This window comes from Dreissena polymorpha, chromosome 6, assembly GCF_020536995.1.
Source record: "Dreissena polymorpha isolate Duluth1 chromosome 6, UMN_Dpol_1.0, whole genome shotgun sequence".
Taxonomy (NCBI): domain Eukaryota; kingdom Metazoa; phylum Mollusca; class Bivalvia; order Myida; family Dreissenidae; genus Dreissena; species Dreissena polymorpha.
In genome coordinates, this window is record NC_068360.1 from 83,051,529 (window position 1) to 83,067,967 (window position 16,439).

The window sequence follows — 16,439 nt, forward strand, 5'->3', positions numbered from 1 at the left end:
GTTTTGAACCGTGGGGGCCGCCATCTTGTTTTCAAAAGTAGTTCCAAATCCAATATGACGGCCGCCTTCGTACATCAGAGAGCAGGTGTGTTGTAGCCCACTGTCCGAAGCATTCAAATTGCTCAGCGATTTGTTCGCAAGCCTGCAAGCGCTTTCCAGAATAGAAATAGAGCAGGAACAGGGAACACCGTGAAACATGCAGGCCTTGGTTAGGCTGGGAAGACAGGCCACGTGATTTACGTTTACACCATAGTAATGATAATTGAATAATGCGCAAGATAAGTAACTTTATTACTCCGTTTAAGGGACATATAGGCTATTAAATTTTACATCCTACTTTGAAAAACAGCATAATCGTCGCTTTGCTATCACGCGTGTAGTGAAAACATTTTAGTTTAGACATTTACACTATGTAATGCCTATGCTAATGCAAGTGCTTAGTATAAATACTTAATACGCTTTTCAAACCGTTTTTTTATGCAAAGCAGGTCTAACAAGCCCCTTAAGTTCGATTAATTAAGATGCCGAATAACTATTCAACAATAGCTAGAGGGAGATTCAAAATGAAAGTGACACCTGAAAATTACGTAAAAAATGTTCGTAGTTCTTGAAGTCAAACCCAAAAAGGTTCACAGAGTTCATGTGGGTATTTTTTATGATGATTGCAATGATTGAAATACCAAGCCTTTATCTGTTTACACGACCACAATCGCAAATAAGCAAACCCTCATAATTGAATGCAAACACCACATAATAATAAATATGTCGGCAATTATAAAAATGAATGAGGAATTATGTCGTAAAATTGATGGGCGTCGAAACAACAACACGAATTGTGGTAGGAATCCAAGCAAAAAGCGTAGGTTCAGACAAAAAATTTACTTCGAATAATTTTCAAGAAACAGTTTATTTCCCCGTGTATTCTGTTATAAGACCGCTAAATATCTTAGAAATATGTAGAGATGAATTGATTTTAATTGGAAACAATGTTATTGGTTGTAAATTCTGCATAAACACGGCCCGCAAATTGCTAATTAACTGTTCGTTTCTCATTCTTATCAATAGCTGTTTGGTGCATCCTTTATGAAAGCAATCGACAGTATGTTTAAGGATAGGATTGCAAGATAAGTTATTTGGAGTTAATCACATATATTACAAACATACATACACGTTCGAAAGAATTACATAATTGACATAAAATACTGAAATTAATACTAGAAGGAAATATACGTGTACAACAGTTGAACGATTGGTTTTAATTGAAAATGTTTTAAGTATTGAAAATATTTCCTTTAAATAAAACGAATCAGAAAAACAAATGCCTACGTAACATCGAAACTCTAATGATATGTAAGCTTATTCTGAAACAAATCGTCTCGAAAGATAGAAGAGAATGGTCGCCGAAATATTGCAATAACTAGTAATACATAGACTTAACATTTATACATACATCCGGACATAACATTTATTTTGCGGACCGCCAACTGTTACACAATGGTCGTAAACGTAATTGAAAGATGTCGTCTGGTGGAAATACAAACTCATCTGCAGACCTTGACAGTAAGTGCGATTTCCGTGTGAACAAATCTAACAAGTGCACGTCTGTTTGTCTATCAAATGCATAGAATGCACGTCTGTTTTTTGATGTCTTTTAATTTAGATTTGGCGTGTGGGGGATAGTTTTTGCTACTTCATCCTTCACGACCAGATGATGTTTAACTTGACGTAAAATGTTTATCAATGCAGTTTCACGCCGGGTATGCGGATACTTTGAAAACAGATGACACTTCGATACCAGATAACAACAAAAGTCACGCGCGAGAGTTGAGTTCTTCAGCTTTTTTGCATTTATGTTCTGTTCATTTGGTTTTCAGACACGTAATATTGTTTGGTCGATTAATGGTATAGTACTTCGTATTGCGGAGCAAGAAAGTCGTGAAAAAAAAACAGTGGATTATAAAAAAAGAGATTAAATGTCATCGATAATCGTCATAAATTTGATGATCAGTACGTATTTCAAAAAAAAAAATACTTGGAAATAAATCAAGAACGTGCCAACTAATCGAAATAAAAGATCAATATGTCCATTAATGATACAACATGTCAAACTTTAGTTGAATAACGTATTTGAGGAAATTCAAATGTTTTAAGAGTCGGATGCCAAATTTTCATGGACACTTCTTTTACCGATCATGTCAAATACAATGGCACTTCGATTCCAGATAACTCGACACTTTTTACCAGATATAACACACTCTATTTAGTGAATCAGAAATGCAGAATTCGCTGTGGAATACTGCTATAGTAAGCAGGCAATAAATATAAATGTATGTACTGACGTAAATTAAAAACGAATTACCGAAACATGTTCTTATCCCTTTGAAATATGATAATAAAACGGAAAGGGAAGTGTAAAGCTCAATATAAAGGGAGTTTTCCAATCTCTTTTTAATTTTGTAGCTACGCATAAGTATCGTCATTATGATTCGATTCTAATGAGCACCAATGACAAAGGATTTTATTAGGTGTATTGGCCGCTTTAAGACCCCATGCTCCTGCTATAAGTTCAATTGAACACAGTCGTGTTGATCCACATGATCCGTTGTATTTTCAATTCTCTTAATCTCAATTAACAACTTAAAAACAAGTTTATTATTTAGACAATTATTTTCGGTCGTCACTTCAAATATATTACTTCAGAAATAAGCATTTGAATCTTATTTAAAATTTGCACTTATAATATTAATTATATAAATTAACAGTAATAATATTTATCAAATCGAACAACGCCATTGGTTATAGTTTACATGTGTATGTAATAACGTTATGCATAGATTCCCAATGTGTCGGTCTTGACAATGCAAATTGAATCGTACTTCAAAATGTATGAAAAGCCATAATATACATAAATGCATTTCAGATAGAAGATAAAACTCGGTTATCAGAGTGCCCAATTTTTTGAAAGTCTCTGTTATCCGATGTGCCCTATATCGGGAATCAAAGTATCCGCAACTTGAAATGTTTACTGTTCATCCAGTTTATGTTGTTTTCCGACCGAATTTTCTATTTTTTGGGGAAAAATATACCGTTCTTCCGTCATGTTTTTCTTTGCATTAGAAAATGATACATCATTTATAAAGTCGACCATGCGCCTTGTCTAAAAAACTAATCTCTATGATATAACTTTAAAAAAAACTGATGAACTTACCTCTTGCGCGTGGCTTTTGTTGTTATCTGGTATCGAAGTTCCATCTGTTATCAAAGTATCCGCATACTCAGAGTGAGTTTTATAATAATAATAATAATAATAATAATAATAATAATAATAATACGCGAATAAAGGCACGCTGCATACGCAATAGCAGGGTTCAATACATAGAAAACAAATTCCAAAGATATGTTAATAAGCCATCATGGGGTATTTATTGAAATTTTTGGCAGTTATGTTCGTGTTCATCGATAATATTACGTTTTATTTACTAACCATTGGTGTTTGATTTAGTTTGGGTTTCGAATATTTCACATGAAGCTAAATATTTGCGCATCGTGTGGGAAAGAAATCGCGTTCGTATTGAATTTAATCAATTTCAAATTAAGAAAATATGAACATACAAATTGCTAGTATATTAAAAATGGCACATTGGTGATGAATATACAAGGAGAATAATTGACATTGAACTTCTGTGGTGAGTTTAATTGACAATATGACGTTTCCGTTTTTTATGGCAATCTGCCTTATATTCCCAGTTTTGTCTTGATTGTTTTGACCAAATGGCCTCGATATTTTGGCATGTTTAGCATGCTTCTTAACCCTTTTCCCGGACGGCCGTGTTGTACGAATTCATCATCGTTTTCTTGTTCTTGGACATCTTGTCGTTGTGGTAGGCGGTGAACAGCTCACTAAACCGCAGACCAAACTCCACGTCGTCCCCGCACCCGCCCCACTTGAAATCCCCCGTGGGCGCCTCGTGAGACAGTTTACCGCACGAGCAGTTCGTGTTGATTCCCACACTGCAAGCGCGCGCTTTAGAATGCGTGAGACTGACCGAGGACATGGCGTAGGTGAACGCTTGCTCCCTTGTGCCTAAAATGTAGGCTAGCCATTTTCAGTATTTAAATCACAAAATGATGACATTAAGGCGACATAATAATTTGTTAGTGTTCTGTTATGTTATTCCTAGATAAATCAAGACTTAACCCATTTATGCCTAGCGTGTAGAAAAAAGGCCTTGGCAAATAGCGTAGACCCAGATGAGACGCCGCATGATGCGGCGTCTCATCGGGGTCTGCGCTGTTTGCTTGAAGGAATGTCTGTATGAAATATTATAAATAAAGAAATAAATATACTAGACATCCTTAATTTTGGAAATAAATTGATCCAATTTAGAAGGATGGTAGAGTCCACTATGCTCAAATGGGTTAAATTGCACCATAAAACAGATCGCCCGCCATGTGACGCTTCTAAAAAGACGCAACCTTACTGCCTGAGATAGCAACCTTACTGCCTGAGATAGCAACCTTACTGCCTGAGATAGCAACATTACTGCCTGAGATAGCAACCTTACTGCCTGAGATAGCAACATTACTTCCTGAGATAGCAACCTTACTGCATGAGATATATATAACCTTACTGCCTGAGATAGCAACCTTACTGCCTGAGATATATAAAACCTTATTGCCTGAGATAGCAACCTTACTGCCTGAGATATATATAATCTTACTGCCTGAGATAGCAACCTTACTGCCTGAGATATATATAACCTTACTGCCTGAGATAGCAACCTTACTGCCTGAGATATATATAACCTTACTGCCTGAGATATATATAAACTTACTGCCTGAGATAGCAACCTTACTGCCTGAGATAGCAACCTTACTGCATGAGATATATATAACCTTACTGCCTGAGATATATATAACCTTACTGCCTGAGATAGCAACCTTACTGCCTGAGATATATATAACCTTACTGCCTGAGATATATATAACCTTACTGCCTGAGATAGCAACCTTACTGCCTGAGATAGCAACCTTACTGCCTGAGAGATATATAACCTTACTACCTGATATATATATATATATATATATATATATATATATATATATATATATATATATATATATATATATATATATATATATATATATATATATAACCTTACTGCCTGAGATAGCAACCTTACTGCCCGAGATAGCAACCTTACTGCATGAGATATATATAACCTTACTGTCTGAGATATATATAACCTTACTGCCTGAGATATATATAACCTTACTGCCTGAGATATATAGTTATATTTTTTAAAGTATTTTGTTGATGGGTCGTTATAAGATCTCCCTGTTTATTTTACACTTTGATCTTTATTATATATGAAACAAATAATTGCAAAGCAAGCCTATTTTGAAAAAGTGCTAAGTCATTGCACGTGATTTGTTACTATTGGACCAAAGTGAACTGTCATCGGAATAACTTGGCACATTAATATGAACCGATCCGTCTAATTAATATGAGTTACATGTATATGAATACATTAATGAATATGCATTTCGATTCAAATAATAAATACGCATCGTCTTACGTCTAGATCAACAGACCACACATACTGCCATTCGAGACATATACGCCGTTTAACTCAATAAACACTCAAACGACATTTTATTACCACGCAAAATGAGCTATTCCGTATTCGATTACATTGCGTTATAATGATTTATCATATTTTATTTATAACTTTATGGTATTTGCACAGCAAGCATATGCACTGGATTTTGACAGCCGTGATTTTAAAAAGGATTGTTTGATTTAATGACTGATGCATTGCAGGACGATGAACTAATTTAATATTTATTCAGTTATATTTCAGTACGTGAGCGGTAAATTAATGTTGTTTAACGGTAACCTTAGACCCGGCTTGGCGCTTTTTTACGCGGCGTCTGCGCCTTGCTGGTACCTACTTTGTTTGGCGAAAGAAATCCAACACCCGGTATCGTAAATTACTACGCTTTGACGGCGACGTACAACTTTTTATCGCGGGGGTATCCGAGCGGCGTATAAAGTTGTTTATATCTGTCATATAGCCTCCTCTTGGAGTTTTTGGTGTGTTCAGTGTTCGCATTTAGTTAGGTTAACATCAGGCATTACTTGGTGATTGCATCAGTGATTGACAAGCAAAACCGTAAAGATGTACAGCGCACATAAGAAAACAATTATGCCGTGCTCTGTGAAAAGGGTGTTTAATGCGTGTGCGTAAAGTGTCGTCCCAGATTAGCCTGTGGAGTTCGCCCTGGCTTATCAGGAACGAGACTTTCCGTTTTTATGATATTTCCCAGACTGCACAGGCAAGTCTATGACGACACTTTACGCACGTGCATTAAGCCCCTTTTTCACAAAGCACGTCTCAATGATATTGACCGCGCTCTGGACGGCACTTTCCGCAAAGTCTGGATCTTCGTAAAGAAAACACTCCCTTCAAATAAAACATTTCATAAAAACGGAAAGTGTAATCACTGATAAGCAGGTGCGGACCTCACAGGCTAATTTGGGACGACCCTTACGCACATGCATCAAACACCGTTTCCCCGAAGTGAGGGTCATATTAAAGGGATCTTTTCACGGTTTGGTAAATTGACAAAATTGAAAAAAAGTTGTTTCAGATTCGCAAATTTCCGATTTAGTTATGATATTTGTGAGAAAACAGTATTACTGAACATTTACCATAGTCCAATATAGCCATTATATGTATCTTTTTACGTTTTGAAAACATAAACATTATAAAGCGTTGCAACGCGAAACGATTGAATAATTTGGAGAGTTCTGCTGTTGTCGTTTAAATTTACGAAACTACGAAGATTGCTTATATAAGGTATAAAATACTTATTCTGTGTATACTCGGCGGAATAGCCGAGAGGGCTAATACGTTTTTACTTCAGACTAACTCCAGGATTCCGGGGGTCACTGGTTCGAGCCCTGGTACCGGCTACTTTTTTTTCCTTGTTTTAATTTTATTCTTGATTTTTTACTGGAGCCTTTAAGATCCAATGTTTACATTTATCAATATAAAGCATTTAATGACAAACTTCAAAATATGCCAAAATCTGTGAAAAGGCCCCTTTAATGTGGTAATTATACTAGAAAAATGTGAAATTGTTTAAGCCTACATGGCATTATTTAGAAATAAATAATGACTGTCAATTCACAAACACGGTACGCTATGGGTGAAATGTCCTGCGAAGGATTATTTCGTAAAAATGTTCATGGACTTTATTTGCGATGCTTTGGTGCCTTGATGTCGTCAAAAACAAGTCGCTTGACGGATATGCTGACTAAGGAAGGACGGGGATTCAAAAGTAGCGATTAATAATAATATTAACAATGCAGGTGTTACACCGTCAAAACTTGTAAGAAAATGGGAAGTCAAAGATGAACACATATTTACACTGTTATTCAAATATGTTTGAATGTCAAACTAAAAATGGAAACATTAATGATAAATTTCGGGCGGTATGGACGAATATAAGTAAACGATGCTGCAAAATTAAAGTAGGAATTGATGTCGACATACTTGCAAAATATTCCAGAACCGTGATAGGAAAGCCTCGCGAAAGAGATTATTTGACAAGATCTTTGCGCTTTTAACACGTACATGTATTACCACATGGGCCGCGCTCTATGAAAACGGGCCTTAATGCATGTGCTTAAAATGTCGTCCCAGATTAGCCTGTGTGGACTGCAATCAAGGACGACACGTTCTTCCTAGACTGGATTTTCGCTTTGAAGAGAATCTGATTTCCTTTAAACGAAAAATTCCATAAAAGCGTAAAGTTTCGTTCCTGAAAAGCCTGGATGGACTTCACAGGCTTATCTGGGACGACAATTTAAGCACATGCATTAAGCCCCGTTTTATCCGAACGCGTCTCATATGCATGTACGTGTGAGATATTCGGCCATTATCGCACTACATCATCCATATACAGTTTATACTCAGAACTAAGAAAACAATACATTCCATCATATTTTAGACACAGACCAAATATGTATAAATATGTAGAACTTATTACGTCAGAAAATAAATTGGTGATTCAAAAATTATGCATATACATTTTTTACGCATTTCAAGTTCGTACAAACAACACATATGTTATGCCAAACTAATTTCATTATACGATTACAAATATTGTGTTCTATTTTATGAAAGTGTCAATTAAGCTACCAATATTCATGTGTACTTTCCCCCCATGTTAAATATTTATCATTATGTAAAATTCATAATACTTTTTGTTACGGTTTATAATTTTCATAATCTTATATCGTTTATGATCCATTTATGTGAAGTGCAATATCACTCTCATGCGCATTGTATATCAAACTCGTACAATAAGCTGTCTATTTTGTCTTATTTTTTTCTGACGCGCATAATTGTTTAAACTCAAGGCAGCTGGCCTTAGTCTTAAAAGAAATATTAAATGTCCTTTTTGATCATTATTATAACTTTGTTATTATTTATTTAAGCATTCCTTAGCCTTATGGCTATCTATTTTTTCAATTTCGAATAGGTAGCCGAGACAAGGCGCTAGCAAAAATGTAAAGTTTAAGTTAATATGTCAATATGAAAGTATCTTCTTATATTTATTATTGTTTAGCTTTCATAATTACTTTTTGAATCTCTTTTCGAATAAAAAGTCGAGTCTATGCTAGTATTTAATAGTAACTTTTTATACAGTCAAGGCAGCTGGCCTAAGTCTTAGAAAGGAATATTATACGTCCTTTATGACCATTATTATAATTGTGTTATCTATTTTTACATTGTCAAGCCTTATGGCTATCTATTTTTCGATTTCGAATAGGTAGCCAAGACAAGGCGCTAGCAAAAATGTATAGTTTCAGTTATGTCAGTATGAAAGTATTTTCTTATATTCATTAGGTTTAGGTTACATAACTAGCATTTAATAGTAACTTTTTTTATACAGCTTTAATAGAGCCTTTGTAACAATAGATATGCATACTACATACAAAAAGATATATCATGCTTTTTACTACTCTAATGTGTAATTATAAAGAATCATAGTTATTCGATATATGTTATATAATCTGATTACACAAATTATTATTCACTAATAACGAGGTGGTCACTATTCTCTTTACAGGCACACATGGTTTTACAAGCCCGCTTTTGCCTGTTTATATGTTAGCCAACCAATAATTTTTGTGATGCATGTCATGTATAATTATCATTATTATAATTATCACAATTATTACAGGTTTGCTTAGCGGCTATATTAGTCATTTCATCAATAACATTTTATCCAACCAATAATTTTTGTGATGCATGTCATGTATAATTATCATTATTATAATTATCACAATTATTACAGGTTTGCATTAGCGGCTATATTCGTCATTTCATCAATAACGTTGCAATGCATTGTATGCCAATGTACATTTTAAACATTGCATTATTATCATTATAATAATTATTACACGTTTGCTTTAGCGATTTTAGATGTGACTAAACCAACAATATTGATGTGCATGTAATGTAAATTTACATGATATACCCTGCCTCATTATAATAGAATATATTAGTTATCATTATTATTATTATTATTATTATTAGTAGTAGTAGTAGTAGTATAAGAAGTATAATTATACGAAGTATTATAATTATTATCATAATTAGTGGTAGTATTTATGTTTCAACTATCATAAATTGCTATCCTTATATATTGCACATTTGTAAACACTGTATGTATAATCATTGTCCACTTGGGCTGTTTTTGGCCTCCTGGATCTGATATGAAATAAACAAACAAAAACATCATCCTTATCGATATTACGAACGTGTAAATAAACGATCGCCGTTGTAAAGGAAACTACGGTACTAATCCGTTATGCCCCATTATGATGGGTCGTCTAAAGCAATTTTGATAAATCTCTGAATATTCTACCAACATCAAACACTCGTTGGAAAGATGACTTTTGATAAATTTAAGAGCAGAAGATTAAAAAAGAACCAATAAATTATTTTTATGTTTTACATGTTCCGTTCGGTCTATGCTCGCCCACATTTAATAAGAGCACCGTCGGTGGTTTATGTTCGTATTTTACTTGTATAATAATAGAAATATCCATAAACATATAATACAAATGTGGAGACATTATTTAATCTAGTGGTAATATAAGACATACATTATAGGTAATTGGCTCTAACCTGTATGAAAAGAAACAGGTTGTTTAAAAAAAAATAGGTCAAGTGTGCTCGTAGCTGAAACACAAATACTATGCATAGGTTATAGTATTCTTAAATACCAAACAATTCATAAGGAATCTTCATGAGTTTGTTACTGTGTGTTTTACTGAAAAGGCATCGTTGAACATGCATATTAAATCATAAACCAAAAAATTAGTTACATACACATTTTAACTCACTGATTTCTGTCCATAGTTCACTAAATTGCATAACACATATAGTTACGAATGATCTTTCGCGCACCTACCCCGATTCCTCTAAAAGCGTAGCCACCTTTAAAAAGTCACTACATACGCTCTATAAACGATACATACGATAAATCTTGCGACCACTTTTCCCGTGTAATCATTTCCGTACGAGTCAGAATCTGCGCGACCGTAAAATTAAAAGTTTGATTGCTACGCACTGCACTGGTTTCTGTGACTTACTGCAACGACTAGAAACTGAACGAGAACCTTACTCTCTAAAGCTCCATGGTAAATGCCAACAGGTCATAACACGTGCAGTTATAGATCAAACATTTGTTGCGATGTAGTTATGGTTATGAAGCCCGCCAAGCGATCAGAAGCTCACGGTATGATCTCCACATTTTGGAGCGTTGTCTCAAGATACAGGATACTTCTTACGCCCAGAAAACGGATTCGGATGTGTCGTATACTTCGGATGCAATATAGCTTATCTAAATATGTTAAAACTACACGCGCTCACTGCAGTATTTTAGACGTAAGAATAAATAAAATCGAAGAGAAGAAGGTACATCAGTTTCCGTGAGTTAGTCGAGTTTGCCTGCAATCAAACGAAGTTCTACGTTTTCTAACAACAAGATCATGAATGTTTTTGTTCTTAAATGATCAGCTATTTGTGAATGATAAAACATAAAATAAATTTACTAGAAAAACGAGTGGTATTTACACAATCACCATGGGAAATCATTTCGCAATGTTCTTTCTCTTTTAGCATAGCGCTTGATAGAAAAATAGGCTTATGTTTTAAAATGAACACATTGTCGAAGAACGCCTCTTTATTTTTGTATTTATTGTTATTTTGGGGAGAAATACAATTCTTATTAATTTGATTATCAGTTTCGGTATAAATTAACAATTAATAGACAATTTGATGGTTAATGGAAATCAATGATAAATAAACAATTAATAAATGACCAAATGAATTCACGAAAGATGAACGAAGTTTATAAAAGTTAGCCTGTAAGATATGAATGTTAGTATATGCGATATGTTCATCGTATCATAATTTTATTTACGTATTGAGCTCAAATAGTAATAATTTCTGAAAATCCAGTATTTTTTATAGAACACCTTCATTTGCGAGTGGATAAATTGCATTATTACGCCATTTTGTTTAAATGCATCGAGCAGTATCGAACAGACAACAAAATGGCGTCTAATCAAATAAACCTTCTGGTTAAACATCGACTCCTCGACGTCGGTAAGTCTATCCATTTTCGAAATATTGCACAATTTATATTTCAGTATTTCTGGTATAAAAAATAACGCTCCCGCACTACTTTTAATATTACATGAGTTTGTATTCCTATGCAATTGCAATGCACGAGTGTACTTATGTAAATCGAGCCAAAGTACATAGAAACCATGGAAACGAGAAAGTTAAAAGTAAATTAAATGCTAAATGTGCGTGTTAATCTATTTAGCGTGTCCGCCATTTAATTAAATAAATCAACTTACTTTTATTGAGACGTGTTTGGATACTACTTTCGGTTTTTAAACGAAACGCTTTTATTTATTCTGTATATAAAATTGATACTCGTTTTATACCAGAATGGACTGTGTGGATAAAACTGAATAGTAGCTTAATATAGAATTCATTTATATTTCAGCGTTTGTTTTACAGACTGAAACGACATATTAACTATTAATACTAATTAATATTTTTGTTCTAGCTGTACGTTATGTACAGTTCGTTAATAATGACTATATAACCACGATCTAATACCAGCTCCAATTAAAATATTATAACATAAATTGGAAATAATTATGGTATTGAAAAATTATTCCGCAATAGGCACAATCTAACCAAAGTATATATATGTACTGATCGGAATGGCTAGAAGGCAGAAGTGCGTTTTTGGCATAGTTTTACGAACCCTTAAAGTCCACCGTACAGGGAAGCTCACTGTCAGTAAACGTTCAACCCAATATAAAAAAACAGGGTAACCAGCGATGCATCATTTTTCTGCTGTTTCTATTTTTAAAGCTTAATTTACTTTCTGTGAACATGACTTTTATGAAATTAATGAAAAGAGTCGGTGAATTATTTTTGTAGTGTTTTTAATAGGAGGAATATTTCGCGCAATTTCGGTTCTTCGGTTCATCATAAAATGTAAAAGCAATACAAAGTACATGAAACAATACACTTTTACTACAAATGTACAAAACTGAAATATATACAAATCACAAAACAATTGTTGTATAAATAACAGGAAAAAAAATATGCCAAATATGCCATAAAACAAATTTTTACAGAAGAAAGTTACACATAAAAAAACACAACAAATCGGAAGAAAATGAATATATAGTTTATATTCTAGTATAAAATATGTATATTTAATTTAGTTGTATTACTAATTGTTTGAACAATAATTACCTTAAAATCCTCTTTGCAGCTTGGAAAATAAATCGATCTCACAATTCACTATTTATTGCGAAAGTTAAAAAAAAAATACAACTATAACTTGTGCCCTGACTTACTTAATAACCTTTAGTAAACATTACTGAAGCGATTACACAATTCAACAAAACGTGTTTGCCTGAAATTCCGAAGAGTACAATACAGTTACTGATGAAACTATATCAACGGTTCTTATATATTCATTAAATAAATGTTACACGTTTGTTTGTGTAATCATGAAACTGAATACCTAACACAAATACCAATTATGCATCCTAAAGCAACCAGAAAGCTCGATATATTACTTTTACTGCAAGTCATACACGACTTAAGAGAACTTAGCTTCTGATGACTCCGTGAATATATTATACTTTCGATCAATGAATGAATTGTGCCATTGCACCTTGTTTTAGAAACCAGGGCCCTCAATCCATTTTAGGGGAAGCGGGTCGCTACCCATAGCAGGGGGAATTTTCGCGGCGTTTCCCTTTTAGGGGGATTTTTAACTTACTCTAATTATTACATTTGCACATGTTTGCACTATATTCATTGCTTATTTCATAATTTAGTATGTTTGACAAGCTTAAATTAAAATAGAATTGAGATATAATAATCATGAGACATCTATCATCTATTAAAAAAATAAATATATACATATTTTTTTAGGGGGAATTTTTCCCCCAAAAAGGGGAAAAAGGTATACTTTTTAGAGGGGGGGGGGGGATGCGGCCGAATTTCGGCCGTAGATTTGACAGATTGAGGGCCCTGGAAACAATACCAACTTTGGCAAAGGCAAGCTATCTTAGATTTCTCGAGTAGAGTTATTTCAAAATAACGAGTGAGTACAGTTGCACAAGTAGCGTTACATTTGTAGGTATGCATATATTATTTCAGACAAAAAGTAAGGGGAAAAATTCACAAATAAATAAATAAACACATACAATGAGTAGTTAATAAATATCTGTAATATAATCTCACGCATAAATTGTCGTTTCATTGATTTTGAACCGAGAGTCGCATTTTTAATTCATTCGTCTCTTGAGGAAAAGTGTGCTTAATCATCTTAATTTCATACACGCCAATATGTGGGTTAGTTTTTTAATGTATGAACTATTGGCAATAAAATCAATAATTATTAAAAACAAATTTTCTTTGAATTTCAATTAATTAGAATTGAAACTACCACCGGAAAACGAGTTCTATAAAAATAAGCATAGCTTAATCAATGCGAAAACAAATTCATTAAACCTAGCTTAATTAATTTACAAAACATATCAATTAAACGTAAAGACAAAGGTGGTTATCGGCGGTTGCAATAACAAAGAAAAAAACGCACACCTCAAAACACCCAATCTAAATAAGTACATAGCACTAGTAATTTGTAGTAATCCCTGTTTTAAGTAATTGCACATCATGACGTCAAAGTCAGGTAAACGCCAACCTCTTAAGACGTAAGTCCGTGACGGTCTAAACAAAACACAATGTTTTATCACACGTTACATTATAAATCCATCACTTATGTGCAAATATGCTATGTATCTCAATGAATTAACGTCACAACCGTTTTCAACATCACTGCATACACGTTAAATGTCAGTTTTCAATTTTCGATCCAAATCTTTTTCGAGTCCATATAAAATCTCAACCTACATATCAATCGAGAATTTTTGTTCGAAACTAAGGGGAGTAATGCTATTCAACGTGGAATACTATTCAATATGAGTATCCTCCCTTCGTTAGTATAATTCCATTTGTGGAAACGTACCGTTTTCGTCCGATTCCGGCGCGGATTTCCCCACTAATCTCAGATGGATATATCACAAATGCTGAGATGCAACTCTCAAATTAAAGGCACACTGTTCCAGCGCATTGTTCACCCGTGCTTTGGACATCACTTTCTTATCTACACGTATGTAACCGTATTGTCTTAGAACATGTTTTGCATTTAACGTAGCAGCACCAATAGTATTTGCACTCGCAGCGTTCTACAATTGTGACGTCATTTGATTCGTAGCCTCGCCCACAACACATAATATCACAGCCCCCAGGCCCCGTGCTTCTAGGATCACAGGTTCTGGAATAAAACATATGCAACTGTTCTAACCGAAAAAAACAACACGTATACGTAATAGGACGTAAAAACTTGGAAATAGAAAAGCATTCAATTACAAATATAACATTTATGCAAAACCCTCCAATAAAAGTAGCAGAAATAGTAGTAGCAGTAGAAGCAGTAGTAGTAGTAGAAGTAGTAGTAGTAGTAGTAGTAGTAGTAGAAGTAGTAGTAGTAGTAGTAGTAGAAGTAGTAGTAGTAGTAGTAGTAGTAGTAGTAGTAGTAGTAGTAGTAGTAGTAGTAGAAGTAGTAGTAGTAGTAGCAGTAGTAGTAGAAGTAGTAGTAGTAGTAGTAGTAGTAGTACTAGTAGTAGTAGTAGTAGTAGAACAAGTAGTAGTAGTAGTAGTAGTAGTAGTAGTAGTAGTAGTAGTAGTAGTAGTAGTAGTAGTAGAAGTAGTAGTAGTACAAGTAGTAGTAGTAGTAGTAGTAGTAGTAGTAGTAGTAGTAGTAGTAGTAGTGGTAGTAGTAGTAGTAGTAGTAGTAGTAGTAGTAGTAGTAGTAGTAGTAGTAGTAGTAGTATTAGTTGTAGTAGAAGTAGTAGTAGTAGTAGTAGTAGTAATAGTAGTAGTAGTAGTAGTAGTAGTAGTAGTAGTAGTAGTAGTAGTAGTAGTAGTAGTAGTAGTAGTGGTAGTAATAGTAGTAGTAGTAGAACAAGTACTAGTAGTAGACCAAGTAGTAGTAGCAGTAGTAGCAGTAGTAGTAGTAGTAGTAGTAGTAGAAGTAGTAGTTGTTGTTGTAGTAGTAGTAGTAGTAGTAGTAGTTGTAGTAGTAGTAGTAGTAGTAGTAGTAGTAGTAGTAGTAGTAGTAGTAGTAGTAGTAGTAGTAGTAGTAGAAAAAGTGGTAGTAGTAGAAGTAGTAGTAGTAGTAGCAGTAGTAGTAGTAGTAGTAGTAGTAGTAGTAGTAGTAGTAGTAGTAGTAGTAGTAGTAGTAGTCGTAGAAGTAGTAGTTGTTGTAGTAGTAGTACAGTAGTTGTTGTATCAGTAGTAGTATAGTAGTAGTTGTTGTTGTAGTAGTAGAAGGTGCCCGAGGTGCATTTTCCTGAAGATCGCCTTACCTGTCTTTAGTCCCAATGGATCCCAGCTTCCGGTCGAGGGAGCAGTAGTCAGGAGACTTTTTGATATATACTAATCCATCATTTGGTATGGTGTTAATTTTTTGAAACTTATTCACTGACACAAACTTGTGTACACCGTGTTTGCGCGTGCTTTTCACTTCGATCGCGGTGCCGTATTTGTTCTTGAGAGTCTCGGCGATTTGTCCGAAGTCTGCCAGCGCTTTCCAGCAGGTTTTGATTGAGCAGGAACCGGAAACACCGTGACACTTGCAGGCCGTGGTTAGGCTGTCGCTGACAATCTGAAATGGGAAGCCATGTCACGTGATATCCGTTTACACATGGGTCAAGATTAAGTGTAAATTCGCAAAAACGTTTTTGT

General features: G+C 34.3%; 2 protein-coding genes across 2 annotated transcripts in view; both read right to left on the bottom strand.

Annotated features, from left to right (window-relative positions):
- Window positions 1–7,165, bottom strand: part of LOC127835859 (protein Wnt-11b-1-like) — a 61,616-nt gene extending 54,451 nt beyond the window's left edge. Inside the window, exons 1-3 of the mRNA XM_052362285.1 lie at window positions 7,159–7,165; window positions 4,482–4,655; window positions 3,812–4,084 (exon numbers count right to left, since the gene is read on the bottom strand). Coding sequence (XP_052218245.1) covers window positions 3,812–4,084; window positions 4,482–4,655; window positions 7,159–7,165 — 454 coding nt within the window. The remainder of the gene's footprint in view (window positions 1–3,811; window positions 4,085–4,481; window positions 4,656–7,158) is intronic.
- A 5,377-nt stretch (window positions 7,166–12,542) lies between these two features.
- Window positions 12,543–16,439, bottom strand: part of LOC127834683 (protein Wnt-11b-2-like) — a 35,629-nt gene continuing 31,732 nt past the window's right edge. The window contains exons 4-5 of the mRNA XM_052360705.1: window positions 16,061–16,359; window positions 12,543–14,967 (exon numbers count right to left, since the gene is read on the bottom strand). Coding sequence (XP_052216665.1) covers window positions 14,793–14,967; window positions 16,061–16,359 — 474 coding nt within the window. The 3' untranslated portion in view covers window positions 12,543–14,792. The remainder of the gene's footprint in view (window positions 14,968–16,060; window positions 16,360–16,439) is intronic.